At 49.9% G+C, this 13,037-nt stretch overlaps 1 protein-coding gene across 5 annotated transcripts in view; it reads left to right on the forward strand.

Annotated features, from left to right (window-relative positions):
- Positions 1-13,037, forward strand: part of NINL (ninein like) — a 107,518-nt gene that overhangs the window by 88,073 nt on the left and 6,408 nt on the right. For all 5 annotated transcript variants that reach the window (XM_079946565.1, XM_079946567.1, XM_079946569.1 and 2 more), the window contains 4 exons: positions 2,877-2,981; positions 5,194-5,263; positions 11,372-11,530; positions 12,225-12,338. In XM_079946565.1, coding sequence (XP_079802691.1) covers positions 2,877-2,981; positions 5,194-5,263; positions 11,372-11,530; positions 12,225-12,338 — 448 coding nt within the window. The remainder of the gene's footprint in view (positions 1-2,876; positions 2,982-5,193; positions 5,264-11,371; positions 11,531-12,224; positions 12,339-13,037) is intronic.

A 13,037-nucleotide genomic window follows, 5' to 3' on the forward strand; every position in this document is an offset into this window, starting at 1 on the left:
AAATATTGCTTCTCCCCTCACTGTCCTCTACAACTGGATGTATGATGTTAGGTCTTTTCACTTTTCCTCCATTTCTTTCTAACTATCTATCTATCTATCTATTTGTTTATTTAACATCTTTATTGGAGTATAATTGCTTTACAATGGTGTGTTAGTTTCTGCTTTATAACAAAGTGAATCAGTTATACATATACATATATCCCCACATCTCTTCCCTCTTGCATCTCCCTCCCTCCCACCCTCCCTATCCCACCCCTCTAGGTGGTCACAAAGCACCGAGCTGATCTCCCTGTGCTATGCGGCTGCTTCCCACTAGCTATCAATTTTACATTTGGTGGTGTATATATGTCCATGCCACTCTGTCACTTTGTCCCAGCTTACACTTCCCCCTCCCCGTGTCCTCAAGTCCATTCTCTAGAAGGTCTATGTCTTTTCTCCCATCCTGCCCCTAGGTTCTTCATAACCATTTTTTTTTTTAGATTCCATATATATGTGTTAGCATACAGTATTTGTTTTTCTCTCTCTGACTTACTTCACTCTGTATGACAGACTCTAGGTCCATCTACGTCTCTACAAATGACCCAATTTCATTCCTTTTTATGGCTGAGTAATATTCCATTGTATATATGTACCACATCTTTATCCATTCGTCTGTCGATGGGCATTTAAGTTGCTTCCATGACCTGGCTATGGTAAATAGAGCCGCAATGAACACTGTGGTACGTGACTCTTTGAATTATGGTTTTCTCAGGGTATATGCCCAGTAGTGGGATTGCTGGGTCTTATTGTAATTCTATTTTTAGTTTTTTAAGGAACCTCCATACTGTTCTCCGTAGTGGCTGTATCAGTTTACATTTTCCACCAACAGTGCAAGAGGGTTCCCTTTTCTCCACGCCCTCTCCAGCATTTACTGTTTGTAGTTTTTTGATGATGGCCATTCTGACCGGTGTGAGGTGGTACCTCACTGTCGTTTGGATTTGATTTCTCTAGTGCTCAGTGATGCTGGGCATCCTTCCTCCTCCATTTCTTAGCCTCTCTTTCATTACCTCCGACTTCTTTTCTGTCTGTGGCACATCCTGCCAGTGAGCTTTTCTTTTGACACTGACTTTTTATTTTCCAAAATTCTGTTTAGTTAGTCCTGTCTGATCATTTTTGACAGCTTCTTGTTGCTTGTCCCTTTTAAAATTTCCATCTTTTAGTTAAGTAAACATTTCATAATATTTATCCGTAGTTTGTGTCTGATAATTCCAGTATCGGAGGTTCCTACAGGATCTAATTCTGTTGTTCTGGCTTCTTCTGACTCTCATAGGGGGTCCTTTTCCACATATATTGTGGTGATCTTTGATTGTGAGCTCATGCTTACGTGACGTTTATCTCTGGGAATCCTGGGAGCTGTAGTAGAGGGTGCTCCCTGCAGAAAGCATGTGCTTTGCTTTTGCCAAGAGTTGGAAGCCTCTTAATCTGAGACCACTTTAACCTCTTCCAGGGAACTGGCCCAGTGCTTGTATCCACGGTGTGGTTTCCCCACACTGGTGTAGGTGCTGGCCTCAGGGTAACCCCATTTTTGTGTTGCTTAATGCTCATGGCTTTGGTTTCAGCTTCCGGGTTTTTTTGTTTGGGGACCCCTGGAGGTTTCCATTACCTTCTGTGAGGACATCACACACTAGATGACCAGCTCTGCTCTGGTTATGTGGTGAGTGTGGGCAGCTGGGGTGGAGCAACGCCATCTTATTTGAGGTCCCCGAAGCTGGAGGCAGAATCTCCTGCCAACCACATACACACACACACCTGCCTTGAATCAATTTGTTTTCCATCGTGGAGCCGGAATGACAGTTCAAAACACAGACCTCATTTGTGTCACTCCCCTGCTTGAAATCCTTTGCTGCTTTGAAAATTCCGTTGACTTCTATGTCTTTATTTTTCTCTCTAGTTCCTCATGAGGAAAAGTGAAGTGGTACTTACGCTTATGAAGGAGATACTTACGCTTGACATTATAAGAATAATACATAAACATATGAGGTCATGTGGCTTTGAGTACTTTTAGATTGAAAAGAAGCTAATGCCAGGTAGAGACCTGTTTAGGGGAATAAATGTCCGCAAGACCAACATGCGTTAAGGATAGACTCTCTGGGCAGCAGGCGTGGGTTTCAGGCTGCCTCCCTGTGATCTTTACTTGTCAGTTGCTCGTGTGTCACACATCGATGGGGTTACCTTCCCAGGGAGACTCTAAGAGCATCAGAAGCCAGGGGGGCTCCGGGCAGACTTGGTCCCGGCAGCCACTGTCGGTACTTGCTTTTCCCCCTGAAGGCTCCATGTTGCATCAGGTTACCCTCTGTCCACTGAGCCGGGTATCGTCCCAGGCTCCTCCTGGTACTGACCTCAGGGTGTAGGATGGCGGCAGTCTTCCCTTGGGATCCGGCCTCCCCAGTCCTTGTGTTCCTCAGCTTTGTGCTGGAGTCCCCTGGGTGGAGGGGGGAGGGGGTGGCCACTCTCCTTGCAGTGACCTCGCGAGGACTCACCCAGCATCTTGCACTGGTGCTAGCCATGGGCGCACTCACATTTCAGTGGAGGTTATAAGATGCAGGAACAGGCCAGCTGTGAACACAAAGATCCAAGGTGCTGAATACACCAGGGAGTTGCTGATTGTGTGGCCGTTTTAGAAGCTAAGAAAGCTTTGTCTTCTATAGCTTATCTCTAGGGAGATGCAAACCAGAGCAGGTTAACACGGGATACAGGAGAGCGAAGGAAGTGGTGTCCTGCGCCCTCATCTAGGGAAGGGGAAGTGTGGCTGCAGGGTCACTGCAAGGCTGGAGTGCGTGGGGGTGACCAGCTTCTGGAGTTCCCACTCTTGATCCTTTCTTGAATTTCTCATGCAGGATCAAGTTGGATAGGCTCTCTGAAGAAAACACGTTTTTGAAAAATGAGCTGACGAGGATCCAGCAAGAGCTTGAAGCTGCAGGAAGGACAGAGGCTGCACAGAGGTAAGGGCCGTCTCCACGGTCCCACCCTGACCCCGGTCCCTGACAGGGCTTGAAGCTGCAGGAAGGACAGAGGCTGCCCAGAGGTAAGGGCCGTCTCCACGGTCCCACCCCGACCCCGGTCCCTGACAGGGCTCGCTCTTCGTAGAGTAAGCGTAGAAGGCATTGCTGTAGAAAGTGGGACGTGTTCACAGATAACCCGCGTTCCAGGAGAGCCGTGCTGCCCTCTGACCAGCCTTGCCAGGCACAGCGGGGCTCGGGCCTCGTTGCAGATGTCAGCAGCCACCTTCCTTCCTGAGCTCCTCGCTCGCAGAAGTAGGAGGTACCGGGTCAGCACCACCAGCTCCAGCGCAGGCCCGTGTGCCTCTGACGCTGCTCTGCAGGCACTGCTCACCCTGCAGAAGTGCTCATCGTGCTCAGGCTCGGGGGAGGCATCGAGCGTTCTCGTAGGGGCGAGAGATACTCTTGCAGCCTTTCTGGGCGAGTAGAATCTGTTTGTTCTTGTTCCGATAATGGTTTCAGCTGTGCTTTTCTCCGAGGTTCATTCCTGGTCTGTCGATTTCAGTGAGTCAGAGTCAGGGGTCGGGGGTCTGAACACTGAGGCGGGAGCTGTGTGTGTGTGTGTGTGTGAGTGTGTGTGTGTCAAAGTCAGGGGTCGGGGGCCTGAGCACTGAGGCAGGAGGTGTGTGCGTGTGTGTGTGTGTGTGTGTGTGTGTGTGTGTGTGTGTGAGAGTCAGGGGTCGGGGGCCTGAGCACTGAGGCAGGAGGTGTGTGTGTGTGTGTGTGTGTGTGTGTGTGTCAGAGTCAGGGGTCAGGGGCCTGAGCACTGAGGCAGGAGGTGTGTGTGTGTGTGTGTGTGTGTGTGTCTGTGTGTGTGTGTGAGTCAGGGGTCGGGGGCCTGAGCACTGAGGCAGGAGGTGTGTGTGTGTCTGTGTGTGTGTCTGTGTGTGTGTCTGTGTGTGTGTGTGTCAGAGTCAGGTTGGGGGCCTGAGCACTGAGGCAGGAGGTGTGTGTGTGTGTGTGTGTCAGAGTCAGGGGTCGGGGGCCTGAGCACTGAGGCAGGAGGTGTGTGTGTGTGTGTGTGTGTGTGTGTGTCTGTGTGTGTGTCTGTGTGTGTGTGTGTCAGAGTCAGGTTGGGGGCCTGAGCACTGAGGCAGGAGGTGTGTGTGTGTGTGTGTGTGTCAGAGTCGGGTCGGGGGCCTGAGCACTGAGGCAGGAGGGGTGTGTGTGTGTGTGTGTGTGTGTGTGTGTGTGAGAGTCAGGGGTCGGGGGCCTGAGCACTGAGGCAGGAGGGGTGTGTGCGTGTGTGTGTGTGTGTGTGTGTGTGTGAGAGTCAGGGGTCGGGGGCCTGAGCACTGAGGCAGGAGGGGTGTGTGTGTGTGTGTGTGTGTGTGTGTGTGTGTGTGTGTGAGTCAGGGGTCGGGGGCCTGAGCACTGAGGCAGGAGGGGTGTGTGTGTGTGTGTGTGTGAGAGTCAGGGGTCGGGGGCCTGAGCACTGAGGCAGGAGGGGTGTGTGCGTGTGTGTGTGTGTGTGTGTGTGTGTGTGTGTGAGAGTCAGGGGTCGGGGGCCTGAGCACTGAGGCAGGAGGGGTGTGTGTGTGTGTGTGTGTGTGTGTGTTGCGGCGGAGGCTCGGGGTTGCCTGTCAGTGGATTTCTGCTTTCACCATCAGAGCCTCATCCAAGGACGGTTTGTTTGGCTTTTTTTTTAATGACATTCAAGATGAGCTCGGCTCTAAACTGCCGAGAATGCGGTGTTGGTTTGATTAAAGTGCCTGATGATGAAAGCCTGGGATCCAAAGTGGATGGTCAATAAGCGATCTCTGTTAGGTTACAGCAGTTCTGAAATCTGCAAGATTTTTCCCTCCAGGAACCATTTTTCCCTAAGTTTGGTGCTGGGACCCCCTTTGACCTCAGACGTCAGTGCATGTAAGCCTGTGTTGGTGTTTATGCTGCTGGGTGTGAAGAGCAGTCGCATGTGCTAGGGAGAGATTAACGTGTGTGACTGAGGAACGTCCTGGAGGGTTTGTTCTTACAGTGCTGTCAGGGTTCCTCTGGTTCCGAAGCTGGGATCCGATTGGACCAGCAGCAGCAATAGCGTAGGACAGTGACAGAGCAGTGGCTGTAGGGTCCCAGGAGCAGGTGTACGAATCCAAGCCGCCGAGTTGACGTGAGCGATGAGTGGTCAGTGATACTGTTAACTTTGCTTCTTCAACAGGGAGGAAGTTGAGTTTTTAAAGAGAGAGAAGGAAAAGGCCTGCTCTGAGATGGAAGAGCTCTGCACACAGGTGAAGTATTGACACCTGGCATGAAGCTGATGCCACCCTCCCTTTTCCATTATTTTGAAATAATTTCAAGCTTACAACAAGGAAGCACAGAACTTTGTTATGAAAGATTTGAGAGTGAGTTGCTGACCCATCAGCCCTCTCCCACCCCAATTAGGAAATCAGTGTGACCGTGAAACTGCCCGATCAGCCAGCCCAGGCCCTCGTGTGGCTTCAGTCCACCTGTCCTTGTTGTTAGGCCCTGGCGCTTCTGAAGACTACAAGTGGCTGTTTCGGTGTATCTGGTGCTTCCCTGTGACTGGATTCAGATTATGTGTGAATATCCCCAAAGTGATGCTGTGTCCTTCTCATCCCATCCAGTCCAGGGACACAAGCATTAGTGACATCAACTTAGATTCTTGGTCAGGTGGTGTTGGTCAGGCTTCTCCACAAAGTTACTTTCCCCTTGGTAATTACTGAATATTTTATGGGGAAATGCTTTGACATGATGTGAATATCTTGTTCTTCATCAAACTCTCACCCCCTTGTTTTAGCATCCTCTGTTTCTTGGTGGAGTCAGTTATTACTGTGATGGTGGCCAGTTGGTGACTAATCCCAGCTTCCTTTTATATTTGTTAATTGGTGTTCTAGTGTAAGGAAGAGCTTTTTCTTCTCTCCATTTATTTATTTATTTTAATTTATTTATTTAATTTATTTATTCTTGGCTGCATTGGGTCTTCGTTGCTGCGCATGGGCTCTCCCCAGCTGCGGTGAGCGGGGGCTACTCTTCGTTGTGGTGCGCGGGCTTCTCATTGCGGTGGCTTCTCTTGTTGAGGAGCATGGGCTCTAGAGCACAGGCTCAGTAGTTGTGGCACATGGGCTCAGTAGTTGTGGCTCACGGGCTCTAGAGTGCAGGCTCAGTAGTTGTGGCGCACGGGCTTAGTTGCTCCACGGCATGTGGGATCTTCCCGGACCGGGGCTCGAACCTGTGTCCCCTGCATTGGCAGGCGGATTCTTAACCACTGCACCACCAGGGAAGCCCTCCATTTATTTATTCATCATTATGTTACTATCATAGATTCCTGTTTTATTCAATGGGTTATTAATATGTTACCATCAGTATTTATTTTTATGCTCAGATTATCCCAGATTTGGCCAATAAGAGCCCCCTCAGGGGGACTTCTGGGTCCTCCTGACAGGTCCTGGTCATTCTTTACACACTTCCTCACTTTCTGGTGCCTCACGATATTCCAGGTTCATCTAGTACTTCCTGCCCCAGTCCTGGAAGCAGTTATTTCTCCAAGGAGCCCTTGGTGACTTTTAGTTCCGAATGGTATTTAGAGACCAAGATCTGGGCACTAGGAGTGCTCACGGCTCCTGGGGCATCGCTATGTCCAGGTGCAGTCAGTGCATAGAGCTAGGGAGTGTATACATATATTTATTAGGCTCACATGCACATGGTTTCAGGTATACTTATTTATATATCTCCCTACTGAAAACCATGAATTCAAACTCTTATCTGCAATTCCAACATCACAGGGATAATTCTAGTTTTCTCCCTTTCCATATTTGTAACTCTTGCCTCTAGCAATGAAAAACCTGGTTTCCTCATCTTCAATAGATTTACTTAACTCTTTGATTAATCCCTTTACCCTGCAGGTAAATGCCCTGTCTCACTCAGCACTGACCTCCACACTGGTCTCCCTTTGCCCCATAAGTAAATGCCTTCTGTATTTGGTCTCACTTACTGGCTTTTGGACTGAAGCACAGAAGCTGGGATGTGTCATTCTTGGTTTTGTTTTTTAATTCTTTTTAAAATTGAAATTAGTATTGATGATTGCAGACTCCCAAGTGGTTATGAGAAGTATATTACAGAGAAATAGACTTTGTCCAATTTCTTCCAGTTGTAACATTTTATGGAACTATAGGATAATATTATCTGTGTTAGTTTGCTAGGGCTGCCATAACAAAGTACCACAGAGTGAGTGGCTTATACGACAGAAGTTTATTTCCTCATGGTTCTCGAGGTTAGAAGTCCAGGATCAGGGCAGGACTGGTTTCTTCTGCAGCCTCTCTCCTCGGCTTGTATACAGCTGTCCTCTCCCTGTGTCCTCACGTGGTCATCCCTCGGATGTGTCTGTGTCCTCATCTCGTATTAGGACACCATCATATTGGACTCATATGACCTCATTTTACCTTAATCACCTCTTTCAAGACCCCATCTCCAAATACAGTCACTCTGAGGTATTGGGGGTTTGGGCTTCAACATGTGAATTGGCAGGGGTCAGTCCATAATGAATATCAACGACCAAGATGTCGACATTGATACAATCCATGCGCCTTACTCGGGTTTCCCCAGTTTTACTTGTGTACTCGTGTGTGTGTCACGTTCTATGCAATTTTATCCCCTGTGTAGGTTCGTGTCTCCATGACCACAGTCAAGATACTGAACAGCTCCAGCTCCACAAAGATCCTTCACGTTGTACTTTCATGACCACACCCACCGCCTTCCTGCCCACCTACCCCAGCCCCTAACCCCTGAAAACCACTAACTGCCCTTCATTTCCAAAATTGTGTCATTTCAAAATGTGGTACAAAAGGAATACAGAATACGAACTTTGGGGTTGCCTTTTCTCACATATCATAATTCCCGGCTGTGTGTCCCCGGTTAGCTTCTTCCTGTCGCTGGACACTTTTCCAAGGCATTGATGTCCCACAGCTTGTTTTGTTCTGTTTCTTAATATTTATTTTTTTATTTGGCTGCGCATGGTCTTAGCTGCGGCACGTGGGATCTTCGTTGTGGCCTGCGGGATCTAGTTCCCTGACCAGGGATCGAACCCGGGCCCTTGGGAGCACGGAGTCTTAACCGCTGGACCACCAGGGAAGTCGCCCACAGCTTGTTTTAACGCTCACCTTTTAAAGGACGGCTGGGCTGATTCCAGTTTGGGGCTGTCACAGAGGTGCCGTGAACATTCTCAGGCAGGTCTTTGTGTGGTTATAGGTTTTCATTTCATGGGATAAATGCCCGGGAGAGCAGTGGCTGAGTTGTGTGGTAGTTACATGTTTAGTTTTTTAAGAAATTGCCCAACTCTTATCCAGAGTGGCTGTAACAGTTTCCGTTCCCGCCAGCAATGTGTGCTTGATCGTTTCCCTACATCCTTGCCCACGCTTGTGTTGTCACTCTTTTATTTTAGCCACTCTGATAGGTGTGTACTGAGTCAGAAAGTTTAGAGGGGGCTGCAGTTGGGTATCCCCTTCCCCACGCTGGTTCTGATCTGGTAAAAAGGACATTTCCCTTGAGGGCAGGAGAACAGAGCGCTCTGTGTGCTTCAGAATGGTCACTGTCTTAGTCCGCTCAGGCTCCATACAGAATGCCACAGACAGGTGGCTTAAACCACGGAAGTTTATTGCCTCACGGTTCTCGAGGCCGGAAGTCCAAGATCAAGGCAAGGCTGACTTGGTTCTGGCAAGGTTCTTCCGGGTTTGCAGACGATGCCCTCTCACTGTGTCTTCTCATAAAGTCACTGTCCTGTCAGATTAGGACCCCGCCTCTTGAGCACATTTAACCTTAATTACCTGCTGCAAGCCCCGTCTCCAGACACAGCCGAGAGTTTGTGGACACAGTTCCGTCCACAGTAGCCACTTTGTTTCGGGCTCCAGCCGTCAGCTCCTGGTGAGCTGTGACTCTCTTTGCCCGTCTCTCCAGTTTTCAGGGCATTGAGTTGCCCTGTGACCTCAGTTCTCTGATGGGTCTCAGAAGAGTGGTTGAGTTTTCAGTTACTCAGCTTTTTCTTGTTGGGAGGATGGGAGTGATGACTTCCAAGCTCTTTGCAGGCCAGACCAGAAGCCAGAAATGGTGTTTTGTTTTTCACATGGGATTCTGCGTGTTCACTGTCAGGACATAGAAGTACAGTGGATTTTCACCTGCCAACCTTGTGTCCTGACACCTTGCTGAGCTCTTACTCTTTCTGGGAGTGTTTTTATTTATTTTTAATTTTTATTATTATTGTTATTATTGGGTCTTCGTTGCTATGCGTGGGCCTTCTCTAGTTGTGGCGAGCGGGGGCTCCTCTTCGTTGCATGTGTGGGCTTCTCATTGCGGTGGCTTCTCTTGTTGCAGAACACGGGCTGTAGGCGCACGGGCTTCAGTAGCTGCAGCCCGCGGGCTCCGTAGTTGCGGCACGCGGGCCCTTGAGTACACGGGCTTCAGTAGTTGCGGCACGTGGACTCTAGAGCGCGCGGGCTTCAGTAGTTGTGGCTCACGGGCTCTAGAGCGCAGGCTCATTAGTTGTTGTGCACGGGCTTGGTTGCTCCTTGGCATGTGGGATCTTCCCGGACTGGGGATCGAACCCACGTCCCCTGCATCAGCTGGTGGATTCTTTTTTTTTTTCACAGAATAAAGCACTGCTTTTACATGGGTCTCAATCTGAAATCCACAAATGCTAGTAAGTCAGTTTTTAAATGTTTTAATTTGTTTCAAAGTTAAACCCAAGACACATTGACTTCATAGGAAATCCACTGCGAAATGTTTTTCTAGGCTGAACACCTCTTTCCCTTTAGTCTCCCCCAGCAGAGCATGTACATGTTAAATACTTTACTGCTGTCCCACCACTATACCAAGATCACCTAAACTGTGTGTGTAGTATTCCGAATGTTCTTAGTTATACCCTAATTTCACTAACTGCAAAAGATTTTCTGGGATAACCTGTCACATGAATTCTTTGGCTACTTTTGAAGATGAAGTCCGAAGAACTCTTAAATGATTCTCCTTTGTGGGGGTGGGTGGTATTTTATAGGTATTAGCAACTAGCAGCCCATTAGCAACTGGGGCTGTACTGATCCCATCTGGCATCACTGGGAGACAACCAAAGAATCATATGATGAAACAGCCAACTGAGTGACTCAAAACTGAAGGTTAAATTTAAAGAAAAAATTAATTTAGAGAAGAAAATGTCATCCTAGAGGAACTCGTTCTAAGTAATCAATCATTATACGTGTGTGTGTGTGTGTGTGTGTGTGTGTGTGGAAGGCACAACCAGATGGATTCAGTGCAGCCTGGCAGGCAGATTCTTAACCACTGCACCACCAGCGAAGTCCTCTGGGAGTGTTTTTGTCACCTCTGGCTTCTCAGACCTCTGCTGTCCCCTGGAGAGACCCATAGCTCTCGCCCCAGCCGGCTTCTTCCTGCGCCTGGCTGATGTGGTGGGAACATCCGGCCCTGGGGCGACAGTGACGCGCCCAACAGCTGTGTGTGGACGCCGCTCTGAGGCACGGAGGGCTGCAGACCCTCGGCCTCCAGAGCGGCTGCTGGGGAAAAGCAGATGAGCGAAACGTGGTTTGTGTGAAGGTGTGTGACAGCCGGTTGGAAATAACGCACTTCCGTGTGTCACCTGCTGGCTGCTGTTTCATCCCAGGCAACACCGTCCAGGGTCCAGCATCCGCTGCCCGCAAAGTGGGAGATTTTATCAGTGTGCTCCCCCCACCGAGAGCCTCGGATTTTGTGTTTAATGACAGTGATTTGAAGAGAATCACGTGCCTCAAGTATAACGAGGGTTTTTTTTCCCTTCAAATTGCTTAAGATAATGTTAGAAATAACCGTGGGAGAAACAAGAAAACCATGCCAGTTCTCCAGAGCAGTGGTTGGATGTTGATGCGCTGTGAGCCCCCCTGGTGCCCAGCCTGCTGCTTCTTGGATGGACCAGAGTTCATCCTCTGCCCCGTGGCCAGAGAGCCCATCACTCTGGGGACGCTGAGCTCCTCACCCACTAGTTTCTAGTAGTAACCCCACCCCACTAGCTGTGATGACCAAAATGGTCTCCAGACATTGCCAAGCGTCCCTCGGGGAGCAAGAGTGTCCCTGGTTGAGAACCCTGGAATGCTGTTGGTTTAAAAAAATAACTTTTTGTTGAGAGTCCGCCTGCTGATGCAGGGGACACGGGTTCGTGCCCCGGTTTGGGAGGATCCCACAGGCCGCGGAGTGGCTGGGCCCGTGAGCCATGGCCGCTGAGCCTGCGCATCCGGAGCCTGTGCTCCACAACGGGAGAGGCCACAACAGTGAGAGGCCCGCGTACAGCAAAAAAACAAAAAACAAAAAAAACTTTTTCATCTGTGTTTTATTCCTTTTTGTTCTAGAGTCAGAAATGCAAGGATGAATTGTCCCAGCTCAACCACAGGGTCCTGCAGCTGGGAGAGGAGGCCTCCACCCACCAGGCCCAGAGCAAGAAGAATCACATCACTGTTCAGCTGCTGACACAGAGACTGGAGGAGGCGGCATGCCGGGAGGAGCTGCAGGTGAGTGGCCGGCGCGGCAGGGAGGGGCAGACAGGCTGGCCTAAAACAGATGAGGAACAGCCCTGATGTGCCTGGAGGTAAAGGGAGGGACTTAACCAGCAAGCCCTGAAAATATGTGGACTTCAGCAGCTTTTACAAAGCCTGGTATCTAGAAAAAGTAGTAGAGAGGAATTAAACCTTGATGATAGGAGAGTAAGTTGGTACAACCTCTCCGGAGGACAGTATGGCAAAATATACGTCAAGAGCATCAAGAACGTCCGTGCGCTCTGGCTTCATGGTTCTGCTAGTGGGAACTTTACTGAAAATTGTGTACGGACTTAGCTGGAAGTATTTTCATTGCTGTGGTATTTATAATAGCAAAACAGAATTGGAATCAGCTTTAAATCATCGACAGTATTGAATTAGTCAGTAAATGATGGTGCAGCCATTAAAAACCATGTTTCTGAAAAGTATTTAACACTCAAGATATAATAAGAGGGGGAAAGCACAGCATACAACGTCTTAGTGACAGAAGTCCGTGCGTGTGGAGGGAGGGCCAAGAGATACAGCAGAATGTCGGGTGGGGTCCTCGGGCTGCTGGGATCATGGATGAGTTGAATTTTGTAATTTTTGCTTTTCTGAAGTTTCTGCATTAAACGTGTATCACATTGCTAAGATACTTCTTATACTTGTGAAATTGATTTTTAAAAAACAGGATAACCAAATCCAAAAACTTGAACTTGAACTTGAACACGTGACTCAGGAACGTCAGAGCCTGAGACTGGCACAGTCACAGCTGAGAGAGGCCCTTGAAGAGAGTCGGGACCAGGTGGGTGTGTGCGGTGGTCCCAGCCCGGGAGGGGTCAGCCTTGCCTCTGACAGCCTGGCCGGGACTAGTCCAGCCAGGGGCATCGTTGGTCTGCCTCAGGTCACCCGGCTAGTTGGGCATCCGCCAGGCCCAACTGAGTCAGGCTCAGTCCAGGGTCGGGTTGAACTCAAGTGAGCCACGTGAAGAGCTGCGCCTGTTCCTCACGAGGGGAGGAGGCCATAGCAGTGCCTCCCGGTGTGCCCTCTACAGATGGAGGGGCCAGGGAACGCGGCAGGTGGCCTCTGAGGTCCAGGCCAACAGGGCAGAGCAGCCCCCGAGGTGACCCCGCTCCGCGCCCCCAGTGGAGCCCAGGTGTCACATACCTGTGGCTGTTCCACCTGCTCTCCTGCCGCAGCATTTGTCCAGCGCGCATCAGGCTCAGGGGAGGCAGGGAGTTCGTGGTCTGGTACAAACATATGTGAGCAGAGTGGGCCCAGGAGGGACGGCGGGTGCCTGACAGCGTGAGGTTCAGGGACACAGGGCTGGTTCTTCTGAGGAGTTTGAACAGGAGAAGGGAGGTGACAGGGTGAGGTGCCCTGAGGGCCACGGGCCCAGTGTGGACTCAGACCTGGGGTGTGCTTGGAGGGCCAGGGTACAGCAGCGGGAAAAGGGCCGTGGGAGAGGGTCTCTAAGCCGCATGCCTCTGCCCAGCCTTTGGAC

Source organism: Stenella coeruleoalba (assembly GCF_951394435.1).
Source record: "Stenella coeruleoalba genome assembly, chromosome: 15".
Classification (NCBI taxonomy): domain Eukaryota; kingdom Metazoa; phylum Chordata; class Mammalia; order Artiodactyla; family Delphinidae; genus Stenella; species Stenella coeruleoalba.